Genomic DNA, 24,826 nt, shown 5'->3' with positions numbered 1-24,826 from the left:
TTGGCTCCTGGGTGTGGTGAACAGAGATCCAAGGAATGGTTTCATTTGCCTCCTTCTCAGACTGAGCAATGGGAGGCAGGCAGGGTGTCAGCCAGGCTTTTCCTCCCTGGCTGCTGTCCACCTACATGGCCCTGAATGCAGCCCCTCTGGGCCTCAGGTGAGCATCGTGCATGAGGCAAGAATGACAGAATGAGGGGAGCATGGTGAGGAGGGGAGGGTCATTCATTGGGGCAGGCTGCAGAGAATGTGAGGGGCATAAAGAGCCTCTCTGTTGGTGGGATTTAGGTTTTTAGGAGGAGGGAGAAGATGGGTGTTTGCTTAGGCATTTGCTCCCCCTGGAATGTTTACTCACGGTGGGACAGTCAGAATGAAGTTAGTGTGGAAGCACCAGGCAGCTGGGGCATGCCGGCTGGCTAGGCTGAGGGGGTGGGGGGGAGGGATGGCGCCCAGTCTTGATGTGAAGACCACCTTCTGCACGCAGGAGCTTTGGCTTCTCCAGTAGAAGCAGATTCGTCCCCAGCCATGCTGTGCTGTCCCTCTCTCTAGATCCCTGTTTTTCTGAGATGGCTGGCCCAGTTTAAGGCTTTTCTGTTGCCATGGAAAAAGTGAGTAATTGGCTCACTTAGGACTAGACTCAATGAGGTTTGGATGTTGCGCTGTCTTGGCCCTCTGCTGCTAAAACTAAGCACATCTGCACACCACGCCATACACACACATGAGCACGCACGCACCGTTAGATCCAAGACAGGCAGCCACTGAGAAACAGGCTGTTTCCTGCCACTCCTGCATGGAACTATCCTTCCTATTCTTCACAAGCCTTCCTTCGTATCCTTTTCTTCGCTCCCACCATCTCTTCAGATAAGTCTTCTCTTACGATCCTGTCTCAAAATCATCCTGCCATTTCCTCTTTCCATACTGCATCCTAGATTTAATTTAATTTTGTATTTGTGTATTAGCTTATTTTCTTCTTTGTCTCTCCCTCCAAGTATCTCCAACTCCAAAACAGAGAAACCATATCATTCTAGTTCGTCCTCTATCCCCCTTCACACAGAGACATAATGGGACTTTGTACCCAGGAACCTGAAAATAAAGTAAGTGATATTCAGACAAATGCAGCACCTAGAGCATATGGCAAGCTCAGGTATAAAAGGGCCTTGGAATTAAGTGCACAGTGCCTTCTCAAGTAGCTGCTTCCTGATGACAACAAGGGTATCACAGATTCGAACTGGAAAGAAAGCAAAAATATAAAAAAAGGATTGATCGTTTAATCTCATGAGAGAATTCTCTTAAGTGGAAAAAGATGATTTCTTTTGACAATGGATTGAGACAATTCCAGTAAGAGAAAAATGAATTATCTATGAATCTGAATTTTGGAGGAAGGGTGCTCACAGGTTCTGGTGGGTATGGGATACAATGCTTTTAAAGGTGTTAAATTACACAGCAGTAAAAAAAAGATCTGGGTTAATGGGGGTTGGGGACAAAGTCTACCCTTTCTCCTAGAGGCTGAATCCTGAAAGGAGATCCATGATGAAGAACATCCCCCCCGCCCCCCCCTCCCAGTTCCAACCTTAGCACACCACTAGGGCTTATGAGATTGAGTGCTTCCCAAATGTAGAAGACTGCACACCTTCTGACTTGGTGACACTGACTTGGCTCAGTTATGCTTTCAGCAAGAGTGGGTTTATTCTGGGAGCCCACTGGCAAGGTACAGAGGGCCGGCTGTGTGCTGCCGGGCACAGGGCTAGTCAGGGAGGTATCAGTGTCATACCTCCATACTCAGGAAAGGTTTGAACAGACTCATGTTGTCCGCGATGCCTATGGATAGATACGGGGAACAGTGAGATTAGATGTCACATGTCAAGTTCTGGACTTTCTAGGAAACTTGTTTGCTGTTGGAATATAGTCCTTGGGGTTTCCTGGCTTTGCTTCAGTTCACCTTAGTATTTCAGTCATTTAGAATCCTTCCATACTGCATTGGAAGCTCTGTGCCAGACTCTGGAGACAGTCCCTGCTGTAATGTGGACTGGCATAGAGCCTGAATCAGACTTCGAGAAATAGGAAAGCTTCTGAACCCTGCTTGATGGCTGTACAACTGTACCACATTTCGATCTGTTCTGATTCCTTTAATGCTGGTCCAGAGAGGGTATGCTCCTAGACCAGGTGGAGACCATTCTGAACTATAGTGAATATGCTTATATTGAAATATGTCCTATATAATAAAATAGGAAGCAGGCTCAGGGGACCCGAGAGCAGGCAGGACAAGGCCTCTTTGCGGTGCTGTGGGCTTCAGGCAGGACCTCTGTGTGGCTTCTTCATCCCTGGGTCTTTCTTTCTGGACGGCCGGGATAGCACTTTCACACGGGCTGCCTGCTCTCCGCTGGGAGTTCTCCTCATAGGGTACACTTGGGCCTTACTTTTCTTGAGGTAGAAGTTAACCTGGAAGGGAGAAGGCAGAAGCTAGAAGACAAGCTTGGACACTTTCCACAGTATCAGGTTCCGAAGACAAGACCTGGGAGAAGTAGTCTAGCTACAACCCAAAGCAACACGTTGGTATCCTGGAGTCTTGGCAATTCTTTTCCACAAGACTGGCACAGAATCACTGGTGACACAAGATGTGGGTGGATGAACAAAATCTACGTCTGTTTCATATGTGTTAGAAAAAACTTCCATGTACACCTCCAGCCGGGATTTCACCAATGCTGTTGCTTAGGATGAGGGCTGTGAATGGTGGTCTCCTAATTGCCATTTGCTTTGTGCTGGCTGTGACTCATAGGTGCCCTGTTCAGGCATCTCAGGCCTGCAGAACTCTAGTCCTTCTGGCCACCCAGTGTTTGGCAACTGGGGTAATAGAGTTGATGGAGATTGCCCTAAATTTCCATGGGTATCATGGAATCCTTTCTGAGGGCTACAATGGAGCTTCCCTCTGGCCACAGCCTGCAGAAAGCAAGATTTTGGCGGGCAGGCACTGTGGAGCGCTGGCTGGCAGGGAGGGAAAGGAGAGAGAGAGAGGCAGTGTCCTAACCACACTCCCCCGCAGCCCTGCCTTTTCCCTGGGAAGGACTGGAGCTGCCAGAGCAGCTGGGATTACAAACATGCCACTGACTGAGAGGCCTCTCTATGGGGTTATTTCCTGCTCCTTCCATAGATTCCACAGCCAGCTTTTCTGCTAATTCTCCGGAGGGGGAGGGGAGAATCTGAGCCAACTCTACAGTGTCATTTCCTATTTCCTATGTAGCAATACAGAAATCTAGGAAAGAGAGAGGACAAGAAAAACAGGAAAGAACAGAGGGAAACCAAAGGAGTCCCTATGTCTGGTGGGCTGAAGAGAAAGGTAAAAGAGTGCTGGGCTCCAGGACAAATTTGAAAGCGCAAGTCTAACATGAAAATCCTTTAGGAAACCACCTCCCCTCCCCCCCCCCCCCCCCCCCCGCCTTAGACTGGGATTTGAACTCAATATTCGATGCTTTCAATTCATTGGTAGGTACCCTACCACATGAGCCATGCCTCCAGCTCCCAGAAACAATCTTTTCTTTTTTTCCTTTCCTCAGCCTGATAGCTATCTGCTTTAGAATGGGGAGGGAAACAGAGTCTATTATCAATAAGTAGATTCTTAGTTGTTACTGTAACTGAGCACTGTATCCATATGATAGTTGTTTATTTTTCTGAGCTATATTCATATAATCAAGGTCTATGTTTATTTCAAAGATGTGAAAAAAAGGAGGTGAAATACTGTCAAACAGAGGGTTACTCAAGATGTGTAGCTGTTATATTTGGCATTGAGTAGATTTGTGTAGCACAAGACTTACATGTGTAATTGCCTGCTGTTCATATGATTTCAGAATATAACAAGGAAAAAAAAGATGTGTTTGTTGGGAAATCTGGACCAGACATCAGGTTACAATGAAAAAGTCACTCTTTTCTTCCTTCTCTGCAAATAGAATGTATAATATGCAGGAGATGGAATGAAGGGACAGGGGATGGGGAAAAACTTCAGAACAATTTTCAACGAAATTAAAGAACAGCTCTGCCCTGATCCTTGTATTAAAACAGGGTTGTGAGCAGATTTTGAGAACAGTGTGAGGCCCCGTGGCATTAGTTAAGGAGGAAGCTGAGAGTCTGTGATAGCTTTAAATCCTGGCTCTCACCACTTATTGTGTGATACTGTCACATTTTCTTATCTTTTCTAATTTTCAGTTTCTGGGGCCACAAATGGATACACTTATGTATCTGCCTTACAGGAGTGCTGTGGACTAAATAGGGGACAATTCTGGAAAGTTCTTATACAGTGTCTGTACATAACTCCTATTCAGTAAATGGTACCTGATGCTATATTTACGGATAAGCTGCCTGTCTGACTGCATTGTGCTGATAAGGAAAGGGAGAGGGAGGTCTACCAAGCTCCAGGGTTGTGTAGAGAAGGAATAGGACCTTGGGCAAAGCTGATTGTAGTAACTAGGTGCAGTGCATGCTCCTTAAACAGAGCTACCTATTTATTTAGTTAGTTAGTTAGTTATTGTCATTCTTGGGGCTTTAACTTGGGGCCTGGGTGCTGTCCCTGAATTCTTTTTTTTTTTTTTTTTTGTCGGCCGTGGGGCTTGAACTCTGGGCCTGGGTGCTGTCCCTCAGCTCTTCAGCTCAAGGCAAGCGCTCTACCACTTGAGCTACAGCGCCACTTCTGGTTTTCTGGTGGTTTATTGGAGATAGGAGTTTCACGGTCTCTCCTGCCCGGGCTGGCTTTGAACCATGATCCTCAGATCTCAGCCTCCTGAGTAGCTAGGATTACAGGCGTGAGCCACCAGCGCCCAGCCTGAATTCTTTATGCTCAAGGCTAGTGCTCTATCACTTTAAGCCGCAGTGCCACTTCCAGTTTTCTGGTAGTTAATTGGAGATAAGAGTCTCATGGACTTTCCTGACCAGGCTGGCTTTGAACTACGATTCTCAGATCTCAGCCTCCTGAGTAGCTAGGATTACAGGATGAGCCACCAGTGTCTGGCCCTGACTCATTATTGTTGTTGTTATTATTACTATTATTATTATTTTATCTCTGAGCTCCTTTAACCTCTGATATTCCAGTCTGTTACCTAACATGAAAAATTCCAGGCCAAAATTTGAGAGGTTGTTCTTGCCTCTTATCTGTGAAGGAACTGGGTAGAGAATTGAGTATTAGAGGTGACTGGCTTTTGGCTAACGCAAAAGCAGAACTTCAAGAGGCCCCATAGGGCAGGAGTGAGCTGAGAGAGCACCATCTAGTGGTCAGCCTTACTTATGACACTGAAGAACACAACTCCGGAATTTGTTGCAAGGGCTCTAGGACTTAGAATCCAACATTTGTTGAGTATTTCCCAAGTGTCAGTCACTACTCTAAATGCTGGATGTAAACTTTCTCTTTTCAACCTCTTGTGAAGAAGGCATGTATGTTAGAACCAATTCACCAGGAAGAAATTGAGGATGAGCGAGATCTGTCTAAGGTCTGTGGGCAAATGAACTAGAATGCTTTTAATGACAATGCTGTGTTAATCAGAAGAATGAGGAAATGTCAGAAGAAAGGATATAACAACAGAGCACCAGAAGAAAAATCAGCACAGAAGAGCAATGGATTTTTTTTTTTAATGATAAAAGAAAACCTCAGGGAGACAAGAAACTAAGCATGGATTGTATTTCACATGGCATAAGGTGACGTTTACAAAGGCCTTCTAAAGCTTAGCCAGACTCACCAGTGTTGGTTCTGCTGGACCCACAGTCACACTCACAGTCTGGGGATCGAACCCAGGGGCTGTGGCCGTGACAGTATAGGTGCCTGGAAGCAGCAGGCGGAAGTAATCACCTTGCTCACCTGAAAGTTTACAAGAATGTAAGTCAGACTGCTGGCTTAAAACAGTGGGCTGGGAAGATGGCTCAGTGGTAGAGTGCCTGCCTAGCATGCATGGAGCCCTGGGTTCGATAGTACCACATAATCAGAAAAAGCCAGAAGCGGTGCTGTGGTTCAAGTGGTAGAGCACTAGCCTTGAGCACAGAGAGGCTCAGGGACAGAGCTCAGGCCCCAAGTTCAAGCCCCAGGACCAGCAAAAAAAAAAAAAAGCATGCCTCCAATGCAACCTTGATTTCAAAAGTGATCTGGAGGTTCTAACAACTGAAGCTTGATTCTCCTCAACAGTATGGTGAAACCCAGAGAGGGCTCAGTCACTGGCAAACAGATTCCTTAGCAGGATTTACTAAGAAGATGCTCTATACAGTGTAATGAGAGCAGTGTGTTCCATTTCATACCCTGTATTTTAATTTTAATATATTGCCAGCAGATTGAATGCAGATGCAGACATGAGAATCCAGCTGTCCTCCATAAAGCAACATTCAAGAGATTTGCAAGAATGTGAAACTGAGCCAGACATGGTGTCACATGCCTGTACTCCCAGTACTTAGGAGGCTATGGCAAGAAAATCTTGAGTTCCAGGCTAACCAAGTTCTAAACCAGCAAGGGCTGTGTAATGGGATCCTATCTCAGAGGAATAAAAGTGACACTGAAACACTTCTCTCATTAATATTTTTTTATTTTACAAAGTATACTTCTTTTAATTAAAAAATAGGTTATCTGTTCATATGAAATAGGCTTAATTTTTTAATTAATAAATATTTTGCACATAAAAGGGTAGCTACTTATCTAGGAAAGATTTGAGCCAGATTTCTAGCTTAGTTTAGAAAGTATAAATGCAGCCGGGCGCTGGTGGCTCACGCCTGTAATCCTAGCTACTCAGGAGGCTGAGATCTGAGGATCGCGGTTCAAAGCCAGCCCGGGCAGGAGAGACCGTGAGACTCCTATCTCCAATAAACCACCAGAAAACCAGAAGTGGCGCTGTAGCTCAAGTGGTAGAGCGCTCGCCTTGAGCTGAATTGCTGAGGGACAGCGCCCAGGCCCAGAGTTCAAGCCCCATGACCAACAAAAAAAAAAAAAAGAAAGTATAAATGCACCCAGATGAGAGCTGACATTTTGAGCCACTTGTTCCGCCTCTCACAAGTGATGAGTCTCTTTTTTTTCTTCCTATTTCTCCCTGCTTTTCTTTGCTTTACTAAATAAATTATTCCTAAACTGAGAGGGGAGGGGATTACTTTATAAGTGTTCTTAGAATCAGGGGAAAAGCTACACATGTGAGCAGTGCACAACCTGTGCTAGTCATGGTCCTGAGTTGGACAACCAGTCAGCAATGCATGCGTTGTATAATTTCCTATTCAATGGGAGGGCCAGACTAAATGATTATGAAATGTCTCCTTGGACATTTGGTTCCATTTGAGAATGAGGATACTCAAAGAGATTGTCTGATGCCTCACTACAAAAGGCTATTGCCTTTGCCTTGAATAAACCTTTCCCTGAAGATATGCTGGCACCACCTTAAGAAACATAGAAGAGCCAGGTTTACGCCTATAATCCCAGCTACTCAGGAGGCTGAGATCTGAGGACCCTGGTTCAAAGCCAGTCTGGGCAGGAAATTCCTTGAGACTCTTATCTCCAATAAACCACCAGAAAACTGGAAGTAGCACCGTGGCTCAACTGGTAGAACACTTGCCTTGAGCTGAAGAGCTCAGGGACAGCATCCAGGTCCAGAGTTCAAGCCCCATGACCGACAGAAAAATAAAAAGCACATAGAAGAGAGATTTCTTTTGGGGCTGGGAAGGTGGCTCAGTGGTAGACTGCTTGCCTTGCATGCATGAAGCCCTGGGTTCGATTCCTTAGCACCACATAAGCAGAAAAAGCCGGAAGTGTCATTCTGGCTTGAGTGGTAGAGTGCTAGCCTTGAGCTGAAGAGCTGAGGGACAGTGCTCAGGCCCAGAGTTCAGGCCCCATGACTGGCAAAACACACACACACACACACACACACACACACACACACACACACACACACACACACACACACACACACACACACACACACACACACACAAAGAAAAAAGAGAGATTTCTTTTGCCAGAATACTGCTTGAAATAAGATGTCTACAACTAATATTTGTGTGGTAAGATCTAGCTGAGCCTTGCTGTTATTAAGATTAAAAGGAGGTAGGCAAATCTCACCAACCTCTGACTATTGGTAGAAGAGTTATTCATCAGAAATGCAACTGGCTCAGGGTGTAACACTGTCCTTCCATGAGACAGTTCATACCCTTTCTAGGAGATTCCAGGGAGCTCTCTAAGATTTACCTCCACCATCAATCTTGTGCTCTGCCAAGCCTGTAAGATCATTCTTGTTAACTTTTCCCTTAATGGACATATAGTGAAAGCTCTGCATTGCCGGGGGTGGGGGGGATGAGCATTGGTTTGACAATCCTCTGTTCTCCCTGGTTTTGCTCTAGCATAGCAAATAGCTTCAAGCCAGAAATGGTCCTAAAAAACTGCACTGGCCTGGCACTGGTGGCTCACGCCTATAATCCTAGCTACTTAGGAAGCTGAGATCTGAGGATCATGGTTTAAAGCCAGCCCAGGCAGGAAAGTCTGTGAGACTCTTATCTCCAATAAGGCACCAGAAAACCAGAAGTGGCGCTTGGCTCAAGTGGTAGAGTGTTCGCCTTGAGCTGAAGAGCGCAGAGACAGTGCCCAAGCACAGAGTTCAAGCTATCCACTGCCCCATTGCCCTGATTCCTGGCCTGTGATGAAAGTTACATTTATATCCCTCTTTCTTGGTACTCGCCTCTCAGGGATAGCTTTGAAATAAAAAGATTTTCCATTCAAATCTCTTCGTTGCTTGACCAAGCTTCCTAATTGACTGTCTACACTTCTAGTACCCTTTCTTCAGTTGCCTCATTCCCTGTAGCTGTCTGCCAGTCTTGCAGCTTAAAACCAGTGCCCAGGTCTAACCAGGCAGAAGAAGATGAGAAGTTCCCTTCACACTCATGAGCAGGGGTCACTTACCCGGAGTGACATCGTGATTAATCCCACTGACAGAGATGACAGCCCCTGTGAGATTGTTGTAATTCTCATCAAGCACCATGCCCTTGATGCCCTGGTGAACCTACAGGAAAGAGCAAGTCTAGAGTTATGGTCACACAACACTGCAACAGTGTCCCAGGCTCAAATGTCTCATATGTCTTGTACTCAATCTTCACAGAAAGGACTATCACAGACCTTTGACTGATCTCTGCTGGCCCACCCTAATCAGAGAACAGTAGGAAGCATGCAGTTAAAGCCTCAGTCACATGATGTCACTGTTTACTCTTTGCTGAGAGCATAGCTGAAAGTTTGTGTGCTGATTGTTAGAGGGGTTCCATGCTGCATATGGTCAGACATTATATACCTATGTAGAAACAATGCCATGAAACCCTTTTTACAATTAATATACACTAATAAAAACAAATCATAAGCTGGATGCCAGTGGCTTATACCTTTAATCCTAGTTACTCAGGATGATGAGATCTGAGGATTGCAGTTCAGAGCCAGTCTAGCTAGGAAAGTCTGAGACTCTGTTTTCCAATAAAGTACTCCGAAAAAGCCAGAAGTGGCACTGTGGCTCAAATGGTAGGGCACTATCCTTGAGCACAAAGGGACTCAGGGACAGAGCCCAGGCCCTGAGCTCAAGCCCCAGTGCCAGAAAAAAAAATCATTAAAAAAAAAAGAGCTCCTATGCTGTTCTGTAAAACTGTCATCTTGTTAGCTGTCTGATCTCATTCCACTTACCCTTCATCTTGCTCCTGAGATACTGAAATTCCAGCCAGATGATGTCCCAATTCTTTTTTGTTTGTTTGAACTCAGGGCCTAGGTCGTATCCCTTAACAGTCTCACTTAAGAATGGCACTCTACCACTTGAGCCACAGCTCTGCTTCTGGCTTTTTGCTAGAAATTTTGTGGATTTGTCTGCCCAGGCTGACTTTGAGCCAGGTTCCTCAGATCTCAGCCTTCTGAATAGTTCAAATTCATTATAGAAACGAGCCTAAGTCCTCAACTTAAGTCCTTGTCTATGCTAGTCAAGTGTTCTACAATCTTGTTTTTAATTTGCGGAAGAACTGCCATGCTGTTCTCCCATAGAGCTTCCCACTCACTGTGACTGAGTGTCCTAGTTTCTCTACATCCTTGCTTTATTAGCAGCAACCATGCTAACGGGTATGAGGTGGTATCTCCTTGTGATGTTGGCTTGTATCTCCCTGAATATTTGTCTATTTCTTTATTAAGTAGTTGTATGCAGTGGCTATAATTCCATAAATCAGGTTATGAGTACAATGCTTCTTGATCAAAGCCACCCCTTTCATTGGCTCCCCCTCCATTTTCTCCATCCTCCCCTCCCCTCAAGAAATATATAGTGCTGGTCCTAGGCACTGTCCTGAGCTTTTTTGCTCAAGGGTAGTGCTCTACCACTTGAGCCATAACTTCATTTTCAGCTTTTTTGGTGATTAACTGGAGATAAGAGATTCAAGGGTTTTCCTGCCCGGGCTGGCTTCATACCATGATCCTCAGATCTCAGCCTCCTGAGTAACTAAGATTATAGGCATGAAGCCTGGCTTGATTTTTTTCAAATGTTGCTTTTACGATTGACTTTGAATTTGTTGTGTCCAAGAAAATCCTCCTTTTTCCCTGTAGATACCTGCATATCCTCTCCCTCAACTTCCTGAAGTCTTTGTTAAAAGACAGCTTCTCTGTAAAACCTTCTTCTTCAGCATTTCTCTTCAACATGCCATAAAATTTACTTAACAGAATGTCAGTTCCTTATGGACAGGGGCATGTGATCAGTGTCTTAGTTGGCTTGTTTATTCATAATCCCCAGCTTATAGTTGTACTAAAAATTGGACTAAACACATCGCACTCGTAGAAGCAACCCACATTCATTGTATCAAGTGAGAGTTAAAGTCAGGCCTGCAACACCAACCACTGGGAAACACTTCTCCTTATATAACCAGGAAAGTTGGAAAATGAGGTTTTACCTGTTCCAAGAATTGGATTAGAGCTTCCCGGTTACCCAGCCACTCTCGCTGTAATTCCTCCTGGCGAGGAAACTTATTGCAACTCAGTTCTAATGTGATCTCAAAGCAGTTGGTGTGGAGATAATTAAAGTCTTGCATTCCTAGGATGAAGAGGGCAGTGGTAGATTGGTACAACTGACTCCCCCCCAGTGCTTCTCTTTATCACAATCGGTCCACATCCCTCCCATTCCCTCCTATACTACATCAACCACCGTTTATTTTCCTCCCTCACCATCTCTCCCCAAGTTCCCAGTTCACATGCCTTTCTCATTCCAGTTTTCTTTTCACTAATGCATATTTTGTCATCTGCATCTTCTCTCATAATTTAATTTCCCTTTTTGTCCCTCCTGTTCCCAAAGCCCACTGGAATGTGAAGTTCTAAAACTGGCCATTCAGACAGAAAAGGGGCACTGTTCTACTTCAGCACATGCAATTCCCAGGATTCTCCTCACCCTTGCTGAGTGAATACCAGGAAGCCCCGTTGGTGATGCCATCTGGGAAGTAATCCCCACAGTTCCAGCCCTGGTACATCCATCCATGTGCGTAGGAGTACACCTTGGCCAGCTGAGGAAGTGCAGGCAGAAAATGACCTCGTGTCAACGCTCAACCTTGAACTGTGTAGATCCAAGCCACTCACACATCTAAACAACTGATTATATGTGTTAGGAAAAGAAAATATGATCAGAGACAGTGTGTGTGTGTGTGTGTGTGTGTGTGTGTGTGTGTGTGTGAGAGAGAGAGAGAGAGAGAGAGAGAGAGAGAGAGAGAGAGAGAGAGAGAGAGAGAGAGAGAGAGAGAGAGAGAGAGAGAGAGACATGGACTAGGTAGGACATCTGTACTCTGGTTTTTCCACTCTCTTGACACTAAGTGTCTTTACATGCAAAGGGAAGAGTGACATTAGATGATACAGAATGTCCTTTTTAGTTGTGCAAATTTTTTAGTAGTAGTTTATTTTTTAAAAATCAAAGAATGAGTAAATTAGGAAAAGTATTATATTTTGTTGGGTGAAAGATGTGTGTTGAGTCTAGGGATAGTAGCTTAAGCCTATAATCCTCATTATAAATAATAATCTTCATTATAAATAATTACTTATAACATATTGATATAGTTACGTATAATTCTAATTTTATAGTCTAGTGTTTTATTATAAAATAATTATATCATAAAAATGCATTTTAATATTAGTATATAGATTTTAATATATAATTTATATTCTATTGCTTTACTGTTTCAACCTTTTTCATGTACATGGCTTATTTTTTAATTAACACTGGATTATCATCTTAAAATTGTAAATTAGAATCCTCCAAATTCAAATTAGTTCCACTAATTTAACAACCAGTGTAATTAGTTTTTTGGCATGTTTCTTGCCAAATATTTTTTATGTCATGGGAAGTATACTATGCAGCTCTCCTTTTTCCAAAGTTTCATCAATATATGGCTTACCATTCAAAGCAAAATGTATCTTACTAGACAGTCCCTCACAAGTAGGGGGTGTTTGCTTTTTGCAGAGCTCTTGTTAAGGGAGCCCTGTGTCACTGACTTCAAGCTCATTGTCTCAGCCCCAAGTTCCCTGGGTAGATGAGCTGTCATTCTGTACCTTTTGGAAAAGCTTGTCATCAGGAGTGGGGGAATTGGAAGAGTGATGGGAGCTTCGGGACCGATGCTCAAGGGACTTGTCATATGGGTAATTGGCCACCACTGCCCCTCCATGGAGATTAGCCGAGAGGACAAAGTTGAAGGAGCGTATCCACTGGATCACAGCCCGAGTCTCAGGTTCCACCTGTGAGGAGGAGAGACAGACAGACAGACAGACAGACAGACAGACAGACAGACAGAGAAAGAGAGAAGAGGAGAAGGAGGAAGAGAGAGGAGGAAAAGAGGAAGAGAGAGGGAGGGAGGGAGGAAGAAGCGAGCAAACAAACAGGCACTCTGAAAATGGATATGAGAGTTTCAAAGCTCCAGTTTGGTTTCTTTATCACCCCTGGGAAAAGGTTTCACAAATTACCCACTACACCAGACACTTCTGCAGACATTTAGGGTTTCTAGTAAATGAATCTGAATGTCATTAGTTTATAGTAATGGTCTTTCCTTCCTTCCTTGCTTCCCTCCCACTTTCCCTCCCTCCCTCCCTTCCTTTTGAAGCACGTGGGATCAAACTCATGGTTTCATCTAGTAAACCCACTGCCACTTGAACTATATCCACAGCTCTTTTGTTTTGAGTTTTTATTTTGTTTTTGTTTTTGAGATAAGATCTTGCTAACTTTGCCTAGGCTGGCTTCAAACTCACAGTCTTCCTGCTTCTCCTTCCCTAGTAGCTGGGGATACTTGTAATTTTTTTTCAACCTCTTCCTGCTATATTGTAACATATAAAGTGCATGAAATAGGGATGAATAACACTGCTTAATAATTCATGGTACAGTATTATGATAATCAACTGAAACAATGGCTATGAAAGAACATGAAATCATTAAGTGCCATGCAACTATATAATACTGTTTTCACTAACCGCAACCAGGCAATGAGCTTGGGGCCCCTGAAAGGCTCATTGCTGGGGAAAAGAACAGATATGAAGAAGCATAATACCTGGTTATTGTTTTGCACAAACTAACACAGACATACATTGATGCTTAATTCTTGCTTGTTTTGTTGACTGTTTAGCACTCTGTCAGAAATTTTAGGTGCTGATTTATCTGCTTCTGTTGTCATATTTCTTATCTCCTACCTGACTTTTCCAGTTGTCTGGAAGTGGCAAGTGGTGGTTGGGACCTCCATACTTCTCGTTGTAATAGAAGTAGGTATTGAGATCAGGAAAGTTGCGGTTCAGGTCCACTCCATTTGCATTGTTCCTGCCAACCAGATACCCAGACATGTATGGGCCCTGGGGAGAAAGCAGAGAAATGGAAAGTGAAGGTTTCAGGCTAAATCTTCAATCTGAAGAATAGTGTATAACTCTTTTAGTTATTAGTTTAATCTAGCAAATGATGTAGCGTTTTCTTTTTTAACTTACCAAAATCCTGGTGGTATGGTTCAAGTTTCCCAATAGACAATGAAATCCTAGGGGATCCTAGGAGAAGCTCCAGTAAAAGTAAGGTGTTTCAAGATTATGGGTACCCTAGGTTTTCAGAAATAGTTTTACTGAGCTATAATATACATGACACAAAATTACTTGCTCTATATGTACAACTCAACAAATTTGGTATACTTACCAAATCTAATTTTAGAATATTTTTATTTCTTAAGAAGAAATCTCATTCTTATTCAAATAAATCCTCTCATCCAACCCAAACTTAAGGAATCACCCTCTTCCTCCAGAGACTCACATTTTCTGTATTTGTCACATAAGAAGGATCATATATTGTTTGCTTTTCTGTTTCCCACTTTTTTTTTTGGTGCCAGTCCTGGGGCTTGAACTCAGGTCTAGGCACTGTCCCTCAGGTTTTATGATCAAGATTAGTGCTCTACCACTTTGGCACAGCACCATTTCCAGCTTTTTGGTAGTTAACTGGAGATAAGAGTCTCATGGATTTTCCTGCTTGGGTTGGCTTTGAACTGATCCTTAGATCTCAGCCTCCTGAGTGGCTAGGATTACAAGCATGAATCAATGGCACCTGGTTTGGGCATGTTTTTTTGAGGGTTACTTCTGTAGCATATATTAGTTTCATTCTTTTTTATTGCTAAGGTAGCTCCATTATAGGGATTTGTCATGTTTTGCTCATCCATTCACCAGTTGATGAACTATCTTAGCTTTCCATAGCTATTATAACAAAATAACATGAACAATTATCTTACAGTTTTAGAAGTCAGAAAATTGAAATGGGTCTCCCAGGATTAAAATCATGGTGTCAGTAGGGCTTGTTCCTCAAGAGGGTTCTAAAGGAATCTGTTTCCTGATGTTTCTAGCTTCTAGAAGCCATCTACATTCCTAGGTTCATGGTCCCTTCTATCTTCAGAGCTATCAGCATAACATCTTCAAATCTCTCTCTGATTCTAACCTTCACTCTTCCTCTTCCACACATAAAGGAGGCTTGCCATAGATTGTATTGGGGCCACTCAAGCAATCCAGGATAGCTTAGGTTAAATCATTAGCAACCTTTATTCCATCTGCATCCTTAATTTCCACTCATTGAATAATATAACATATTTGTCAGTTCTGGGGATTAGGATGCAGACATCTTTGGGAGACTATTATTCTGCCTACCTTTAAAGTCTTGTACTATCTGGCTTTAAAGTCAGGTGCTGGCTGGGAATGTGGCTTACAGGTAGAGTGCTTGCCTAACATGCATGAAGCCCTGGGTTCAATTCCTCAGTACCACATAAACAGAAAAAGCCAAGAGTGGCACTGTGGTTCAAGTGGTAGAATGCTAGTCTTGAGTACAGAGAGGCTCAAGGACAGATCCCAGGCCCTGAGTTTAAGCCCCAGGACCAGCAAAAAACAAAGTCAGGTGCTAGGTGAGTCTCATTGTACAACCACGTGGACTGCTTTCCTATGAGAGGGTATCCGTGTTACCTGAAAACCACCTGGGTCTTCTCGGGTTTAAGTTCAAGGTCTGCTCTCTTGGGACACGTACATACCAAGCAAACAGAGCTAGGCTTCCCAGAGGTATATTTAGACCACGGTGGGCTAAGGATTTCTTTCCTCATTCTCATTCCATCTACCACAAAAAACATGGGTTCTCCAGTACACTCCTCACTATATACAGGAAAAAAATGACATTAAGTTGGGATTTTCCCTGCATCCTCCCTATTTTTCCTGCTCTATGGAAACTCAGGCCTTGAGCCATGATAATGGACACCTCTGGAGTTTCCAGCAGTCACGCAAAGTTTTCTTTTTCATTTGTTGAGCTATTTAATCAGGAAATTGTGTGCCTGCATGAGTGGTTTATGGTTGAGTCAACGTCCTGGCTCTATTTCTATATCTGCCAACCACTTATCTCCACAGCAGCCATATTCTCAGGTAAGTTTAAAATATGCCTTACTTCAGCTGGGCATCAGTGGCTCACCTGTAATCTTACCTACTCAGGAGGCTGAGATATGAGGATTGCAGTTCAAAGCCAGCCTGGTAAGCATAGTCTGTGAGACTCATCTCCGGTTAAGCACTACAAAAGCCAGGAGTGGAGCTGTGGTTCTAGCCTTGAGCACAAGCCTTGAGCAAAAAAGCTTAGGGACAGCACCTAGGCTCTGAGTACACACACATACACACACACACACACACACACACACACACACACCACACACACACACACACACACACACACACACACACACACACACACACACACACACACCTTACTTTAATAACACCACCTCCAAAAATTTTTTTTAGACAGAGCTTTAAAAGTAATGCAGCTATCATGTAAGGCAGAAAGAAGCCTGGACTCAGCCTTGACATTTCTAATTTAGTAGTCTTAGGATGGACCCTAGAAATCTGTTAAGTGTCTTTTAATTCTGAAAGCATAGCCCTAAGGGAGAACTACTGACTTAAAGTAAAACATACTGACACTTTGAATCTATGTTAGGAAAGAAAAGGCCCAGACATTGTCTTATCTGTCTTTCTCTCCAAAATAAAGAACAGAAATGCTGACTGCTACATTAGTAGAGGAACAAATCCTATGAAAATACCACGAGGAATTATAACAAACTCCCCACTCTCAAATTGGGGGAAAACTCCTTGTCTTTGATATATCCCCAAATGGAGGTGGCGTGTGAACATGTGAAGGACATTTACAGTTCAAGATAAAAATTCAAGAAAGGCACAACATTCCCATTGCACATCATTCCCATTGCATATCATTCCCATTGATACCATTCCCATTGCACAGTTCAGTTTACAGTGTTGTCATGCTATGTGCCTGTAATGAGTCCTGAACTCAAGGCCTGCAGTTCTTGCTTGACTTTTTCACTGAGTCTGGCACTTGAGCCACACATTCACTTCCAGCTTTTTTTTTTTTTTTTTTTGGCTGGTTAATTGTATAGGAGTCTCAAAGATTTTTCTGCTCAGGCTGGTTTCCAATCATGGTTCTCAGATCTCAGCCTCCTGAGTTGCTAGGACTGCAGGCGTGAGCCACTGGTACCCAGCTCATTGCTCATTGTTGAGTGATATTTACAATGGGGCAAAGAACCTATTGTCTACTAGCATTTATTTTGTGAGTTGCTTCCAACCTGGGCAGCTGCCACCTCGTAGCCATCGGGGTTCATGGAGGGCAGGATATGGATGCGGGTGTCATGGATGAGCCGCAGGATGCGTGGGTTCTGGTTCCGGAACTCCTCACACAGGAACTCAGCCAGCTGCAGGAGCAGTTCTCGGCCCAGCACCTCGTTGCCATGCATGTTCCCCACGTACTTGAATTCCGGTTCCACTGAGAGCCGAGAAACATGCGCAGGAAGAGGAAGGATGAGACCTTTGTAAAGGCCAGGCATTGACTCCCTACCTTGCAAAGGGATTCCCTCCCCCCCCTCCCTTTTCAGCAATGAATAAAATAAAATAACAGGCATTCACTGTGTGTTTCCCAACAGTCCCTGAGTCTCTTCCTAATCAATTGGAATTAAAAAGACTACAAAAATTCATGCCAGAAAATAATCAATTCATGTGTGTGTGGGGGATATAATGACCCCATGCTGCTCAATGAATGTCATCCCTCACACTGAATGACGGGATTTTAATGTTCATTATCGTCAAACTTCACAGGAAGCCAGTAGACACTACCGAGGACAGAGGGAAGGAACTATCTCTACCTCTACCCTCATATCTTCTTTCCTTTGCTGGACTTAGCTTTACCAAGGCACAGATAGACTTAAATTTTCTCTCACAAACAGTCCATTATAATTTATCTTGGGATTCCTCCTCCTCCATCTTCCCCTCCTTCTTCTTCTTCTTTGGTGCCTGTCCTGAGGCTTGAACTCAGGCCTGGGCATTGTCCCTGAGCCTTTTTTTACTCAGGCCTGGCATTCTACCACTTAAGCCACAGCTACCCTTCCAGCTTTTTGGTGGTTAGCTGGAGATGAGAGTCTCACGAAGTTTCCTGCTTGGGCTGGCTTTGAATCACAATCCTCAAATCTCAGCCTTCTGAGTAACTAGGATTGTAGGTGTGAGTCATGGGCTCCTGGTTAATTTAGAATTTTTGGGGGGGAGGGGGTCCAGTCGTGGGGCCTGAATTCTGGGCCTGGGCACTGTCCCTCAGCTCTTCAGCTCAAGGCTAGAGCTCTACCACTTGAGCCACAGCGCCACTTCCGGCTTTTTTTTTTCTTTTTGCTTATGTGGTGCTGAGGAATCGAACCCAGGGCCTCAGGCATGCAAGGCAAGTGCTCTACCACTGACTCACCTTCCCAGCCCCTAGAAGAATTCCCAAAGGAATACTTGTAGTCTCCATTCTTTCATCTTAATAGTATTTCTTTTGCTGGAAACTGGTGGCTCACACCTGTAATCCTAGCTACTCAGGAAACTGAGGATCTGAGGATCTCAGTTTGAAGCCAGTGGGGCAAGAAAGTCCATGAAACTCTTATCTCCAATAAATTACTCAGAAAAAGCCAGACATGGCACTGTGGCTCAAGTGGTAGAGTGCTATCCTTGAGCAAAAGAGTTCAGAGACAGCACCCAGGCCCTGAGTTCAAGTATTTCTTTAATATTAGATTATGTCTTTTTTGTCTTGACGTTAGAAATAGCTTTTAGGAAATTTGGTGATAGCAAACGTGCCAAGTAGTTTTCTTCATGTCTTAGTAAAAATAAAATTAGGGAGATCTGCTTTAGTGTACTCCAATCTCTGTTAGTTATTAAAAATAACCTTGCTGGGTGCTGATGACTCACACTGTAATCCTAGCTGTTCAAGAGGATGAGCTTTGAAGACTGTGGTTCAAAGTAAGCATGGACAGGAAAGCCTGCAACATGCTTATCTCCAATTAACCACCAAAAATCTAAAAACAAGCTGTAGCTCAAATGGTAGCAAACTAGCCTTGAACAACAAAGCTCAGGGACAGAGACCAGGCCCTAGTTCAAGCAATAAGACTGGCACAAAATAAATAAATAACTTATCTGTGATACCTAAAAGTCTGGGTACCAGACTAGTACTGGCCTATGGAACCCGTATACAATAAGAAGGTACTCAGTATCAATGTTTTTGGTGCTTTATTTCAACAGAGTCACAGCACAATCCTTTCTTTTTTTCCTCCCTCCCTCCCTCCCTTCCTGCCTTCCTTTCTTCCTCTGAGCCTGGGCCCTCTCCCTGAGCTCTTCCTTTCTGGGCTGGCTTTGATCTGCGATCCTCACATCTCAGCCTCTTGAGTAGCCAGGATTACAGGTGTGAGCTATCAGTGCCAAGCTTGACCAGTTTTTTTCTACAAAGGACCTAATAGTAAGTGGTTTAGACTTTGTGGGGGAATAATGACTCTGTCACAGCTACTCAACTCTTTTAGTAGAAGCAACCACAGACAACACACACACACACAAAATGGACTTGACTGTGTTCCAATAAACCTTCATCATCAAAACAGGTGGCTGTCCCTTGAGTTATAGTTTGCTGACCTCTGTTCTGAGTGATCTTTTTAAAACTTGAGTCAGGTCATGTTACTCTTCTCTTTAAAACTCTCTAGCTGCAGCCTCCAGCAGGAGTAGGGAGAGTTGACAAAGATAATGAATAAGGATGAATATGATCAGTGTAAGTGTATGTACATATATGAAAATAGAACAATCACAAACAAGGCCATACTAAAGCTACCAGCACAACTATGTTTATCGCAGCATTATTCACCATAGCTAAGCTATGGAACCAACCCAGATGCCCCTCAATAGATGAATGGATTAAGAAAATGTGATATATATATATATATATATATATATATATATATGTGTGTGTGTGTGTTTTATATATATATATATATATATATATATATATATATATATATATATATATGAATTGTATGCTTCCATCAGAAAGAATGACACCACCTCATTTGTTAGGAAATGGAAAGACTTGGAAAAAAATCATATTAAGTGAACTAAGCCAGACCCAAACAAACATAGGTCCTGTGGTTTCTCTTATTTGCAATAATTAGTATATGTCTAGGATAATCTTAGCAGATGAGAGAATAGCTCCATAGCCATGTACATATGACCATATAAGATGATGCTAAGCAAAATGAACTCCAAGACATGGACACAAGAGGTTTTTCTTTGTTGTTGCTGTTTTTAATGTACTATGTGATTATTTGTTTCTTTCGTATGTTCTTCCCCATATGGTATATCTCCTGTTGTCACTGTATTTGATTTTGGTACCCTGGTATTGTATATACGTTTATTTGAATTAGGGAAGAGAAGGGAAACAACAGAATAGTGAGACAAAGGACAAGGGAACCAATGCAACAGTGATACACACAAGACAATATGCTGGAAATTATCTGTGCAACTTGTGGAGGGAGGGGAAGGGAGGAGGGAATGAGAGGAGAAAAATAAAGGAAGGAGTAACAAGTTTGACAAGAAATGTGCTTATTACCTTACTTATGAAATTGTAACCCTTCTATACATCACCTTGACAATAAAAAATAAAGATATAAAATAAAATAAAAAAATAAAAACAATCAAATCTTTTGAAATTGTTTTCAGAGAGTGGGATGGGGGAGTGGGATGGAGGGAGGGAGGTTGATTGTTTACATGTATAAAAATGTCACAATGAACCCTGCCTTGTACAACTAACGTGTGCTATAAAACAAAAAACTAACAAACATTCCAATTACTTCATACTTTACTAAAAGCAAAAGCCAAAATCTGTGCAACGGCCTAAGTGAGTTTCTATTATTCCAGCACTTATAGAGCTCTGACCTCCTCTCTGTTCTCCCTACTGGAACTGCAATGACCCCCTCACAGGGTGCTCCTGACCCTGAAGCCTTGGGTTTGCTTTTTCCTCTGCTTGTCCCATTGCTGGGTATGGTGATACACATCTGTGGTTCAAGCTAGGGCAAGAACATGAGACTTGACCTGAGAAACAATGAAAGCAAAAAAGAAATGGAGGGCTAGGAATGTGGCTTCATGGTAGAATGTTTGCCTTGCATGCATGAAGCCCTGGGCTTGATTCCTCAATACCACATACACAGAAAAAGCTGGAAGTGGTGCTGTGGCGCAAGTGGTAGAGTGCTAGCCTTGAGCAAAGAAAGCTCAGGGACAGTGCCCAGGCCCTGAGTTCAAGTCCCAGGACTAGCATAAAAAGAACTGGAGGAATTATTCTGGTGGTAGAGCATCTGCCACTTAGTACACTTAATGTTTGGAGTATCAATCTCACACAACCGTAATGCCAGGCATAAGTAGGAGAGTCATGGTCCTGGGCTAGCCATGGCAAAACCATGAGTCCCTATCTGAAAAACAAACAAAACCCAAAATGGGGCAGCAGGGCATGGTTCGTGTGACAGATCACTTGCTAACATGAATGAGGCCCTGGATTCAATTCCCAGTACCACCAAAAACAATTAGATAAAGTAAACCAACAGGCAATGAAAACCTCACCTCATCTCTCTCTCTTTCCTGACTTAGTATTTGCTATAGCACTTGATTTCATCTGATATATGTGTCTATGTAGTCACCATCCATTGCTACTCTTAATCTGCTAGAATTCAGGCCTTTGAGGGTCGTTGTATTGTTTTCTACTGCTAGGATCTACAAATCTTCTTTTTCCCTGCCTTGGTTGTGGGGATTAAACTCGGAGCCTGGGCACTGTTCTTGAGCCTCTTTGTGCTGAAGGCTAGTGCTCTACCACTTGAGCCACAGTGCTATTTCCAGTTTTTGAGTGGTTAATTGGAGACAAGAGTCTCACAGGGACTTTTCTGCCTAGGCTGGCTTTGAACAGTAATCTTCAGATCTCAGCCTCCTGAGTATCTAGGATTACAGGCATGAGCCACCTGTGCTTGGCTTCTATACATGTTCTTGCATGTAGTAAGCTACTGGCAAATATTTTAAAATTTAGTAATTGAAAGGAACAAACAGGAAATAGCTAAAGTTACAGGATTCTAAAGAAAAGAGGGATCAGGAATTGGAGGTGTGCTCAAGCAATGAGTGCCAGCCTTGAGCGAAAAAATCAAGAGCACAAGACCATGAGTTCAAATCCCAGTATTGGCAGAGAGAGGAAGGGAAGAAGGGTATCAGTGAGAGCTAGCATTGTCTGAAATAGCTTCAAAGAAAGCCTTCAACACCAGAAAGTACAGAGGCACCAAGAAGGAGACAGAGTAGGAGGCTAGCCCCATAATGTACATTAGCAGCAATGGGTGTGCGATCTGAGTAAAAGCAGGTATTTGCACTTGTATAACAAGTGCAGCTTCCAGGTAAGGCCCTTGCTGGGTGACAGTGGCTGACACCTGTAATCTTAACTACTCAGGAGGCTGAGATCTGAGGATCATAATTCAAAGCCAGCCCAGGCAAGCAAGTCCATGAGACTCCTAACTCAATTAACCACCAGAGAACCTGAAGTGGTGCTGTGGCTCAAGTGGTAGAGCACTAGCCTTGAGCTGAAGAGCTCAAGGACAGCACCCAGAAGCAGAGTTTAAACTCCCTGACCGACAAAAAAAAAAAAAAAAAAAGGCCTTTAGCTCCACATAGACATATGACTCGGATAAAAAATTCTAAAGCTTTCACGTCCAGAAAACAGTGGATTTTTTTTAAAGCATGAGTGTAAGAAGATGCTGCTAGGAGCTAGGAGGAAGGGATATTATTCTGGTATCTGGTGCCAAGTGGGTTCAGAGAGTGGCAGCAGTTAGGGAGTTAGGAGTTAAGAGGCCCAGTGGAAGTTTAGTGCAACAACTTAGACAAGTTGTGATGGAGACTGGGCTAGGGCTGTTCAAGTGACTAGGCCTGTTCAAGGGATTTGGAGTTGATGATTTAAAGGAGGAACTGACATAATACGAATGTCATAATTGCCATAAATAAAGCCCTGAGAATTCAGAAATCACATAAATGTTCATCAATGTATGAGAAAATGCAATAGAATATTATGCAGCTGGAAGTTAATGACAAATATTTATAGATGAGAGATACTGTTTATAACAGACTATAGAATGAGGAAAGCAGTTGAGTCTGATTCAATTTGTGTGTGTGTGTATATGAAAAAATATATGCATCGGAGAGGATTACATAAACACAGAAGAGTCTGGAAGGATACAGACATCAACATGTTAATAATGGATATCTGTGAGAGAAGGGATTATGGGTAATTGTTTTGCCTTATCTAATTTGTAATTTGTTTGTTTTGACATGAGATCTTGTCTATTGCCCAAACTGCTCCCAAGCAAGCATGACTTTAATGATAACACAAGCAAACTATAATATATAAAGCTAGTACCTGGGGCTTCAACTCTAGAATACCATGCTCCATGCTGCCATTCTTGGAAGAGATCATCCTAAACCCTTTTTACTGTTCCTGGTAGAACTATAAGAGAAACAGTTCCTGCTAAAACTCCAGAGCTTTGTGAAAGAATTACACTAAGGACAGGTCGCCAGATGGGAGGGAAGGAAACAAAGAGGATGAGATAGGATCAGAGACAAAGACTTTTACCATTCAGGTCTTGGGCAAACAGAACCCAAAGAGCCAGAGGCTGGAGATGGAACTGCTTCCCAGAGGTGAAGCTGAGCACTAGACGTGCAAAGCTTTACCAGGTTGAAGGTCAGCTTCACTGGCCTTCCTAGAAGCGATTCCAATGACTGGGTTTGCGAGGGAGGGGGGCTGCGCCCCACCCCACCAAGCCACAGAACCGCTCAGCACTTACGAGGTTCGTGGGTTCCAGGGGAGTCGCTGAATTCCAGCACGTACAGCTGCCTCCCCCTCACGCTGCGCCCGATGCTGTAGACGCGCGTGACGTCGGGGCACTGGTTTCGCACCTTGTACAGCGTCCGCACCAGGTCATCATAGCGGTGATGACGGAAGGTCACCGGGGCAACCAACTTGAAGAGGAGGAGGAGGCGCAGGAAGACGGACAGCAGGTCTGACATCTTGCAGGGCTTCTTCAAAGACAGCCTCTGGGCTGTGCTTCCGCCCCTCCAAACAAATCGGAGCTGGGCCCACGTTCCTGTCAGGAAAGCCCAAAGGGTCAGCACCTGGAAGGGGAGCTCAAGAGAGTCTCTTTGGGTGCTGGAAGTCAGCCTGTCCACTCTCCACACTCATTCCTCTTCCCATCCCAACCTGGAAAACCTTTAGGAAGGTTTTTGTGCATTCCAGCATTGGTAGTCTTTCTACCTCTGGTTTACTGATTAACTGGACAGTAAACAGGCTTCAATAGAGAGCTGCTTATCATCCAGTGATTCCCTGAAGGCTTTTGAGAAACCTGGATGTGCCCAGTCCCTTTGTCACATCTTACAAAAAAGAGTTCTTGGAGCCTTTGATCTACCTCTCATTCCGCAGTCAATCTTTCTTTCTTTCTTTCTCTTTCTCTCTCTCTCTTTCTTTCTCTCTCTCTTTCTTTCTTTCTTTTTCTTCCTTCCTTCCTTCTTTCTTTTTCTTTCTTTTTTTCTGACTCTGACCCTCCTTTGATAGCTAATAGCTATAGTTTGGCTTACCGCACATAAGAGAAACTTCTCTACAGAATGTTGGATTCTGCCACTACTGGGGTCTTGGCTTAGTGGCCCCCAGGGCACCCCAGATTGTTCCTCTGTAGGAAGAAGTCCCACTCTTCTGGCAAATGTGCCTTTGGTTCTCTCTGGAAACACAGCGTATGCTACAGAGATGGTTCCCATTGTGTCTGGGATAAGCACGCACCTACCTGCGTACTATGAAAAAGGAATACTATTCTATAATATCCCTTTTCGTTTCTTTTCTTTTCTTTTTTGTCGGTTGTGGGGCTAGAACTCTGGGCCTGGGTGCTGTCCCTCAGCTCTTCAGCTCAAGGCTAGTGCTCTACCACTTGAGCTACAGCACTACTTCCAGCT

The 24,826-nt window shown here is 43.5% G+C and overlaps 1 protein-coding gene across 1 annotated transcript; it reads right to left on the bottom strand.

Annotated features, from left to right (window-relative positions):
* Window positions 1-1,336: 1,336 nt before the first annotated feature.
* On the bottom strand, window positions 1,337-24,102 carry Cpn1 (carboxypeptidase N subunit 1). Its single transcript, XM_069995480.1, has 9 exons — window positions 23,671-24,102; window positions 17,095-17,291; window positions 13,658-13,813; window positions 12,533-12,715; window positions 11,385-11,496; window positions 10,894-11,033; window positions 8,894-8,993; window positions 5,715-5,833; window positions 1,337-2,436 (listed from the first exon to the last, which is right to left on the bottom strand). Exons 1-9 carry the CDS (start codon window positions 23,891-23,893, stop codon window positions 2,287-2,289), a joined length of 1,380 nt encoding a protein of 459 aa, XP_069851581.1. The 5' UTR covers window positions 23,894-24,102; the 3' UTR covers window positions 1,337-2,286.
* Window positions 24,103-24,826: the final 724 nt, after the last annotated feature.

Source organism: Dipodomys merriami, unplaced genomic scaffold (genome assembly GCF_024711535.1).
Source record: "Dipodomys merriami isolate MVZ:Mamm:240054 unplaced genomic scaffold, mDipMer1.0.p SCAF_102, whole genome shotgun sequence".
NCBI classification, from domain to species: domain Eukaryota; kingdom Metazoa; phylum Chordata; class Mammalia; order Rodentia; family Heteromyidae; genus Dipodomys; species Dipodomys merriami.
This window is presented reverse-complemented; position numbering and strand designations above follow the sequence as displayed.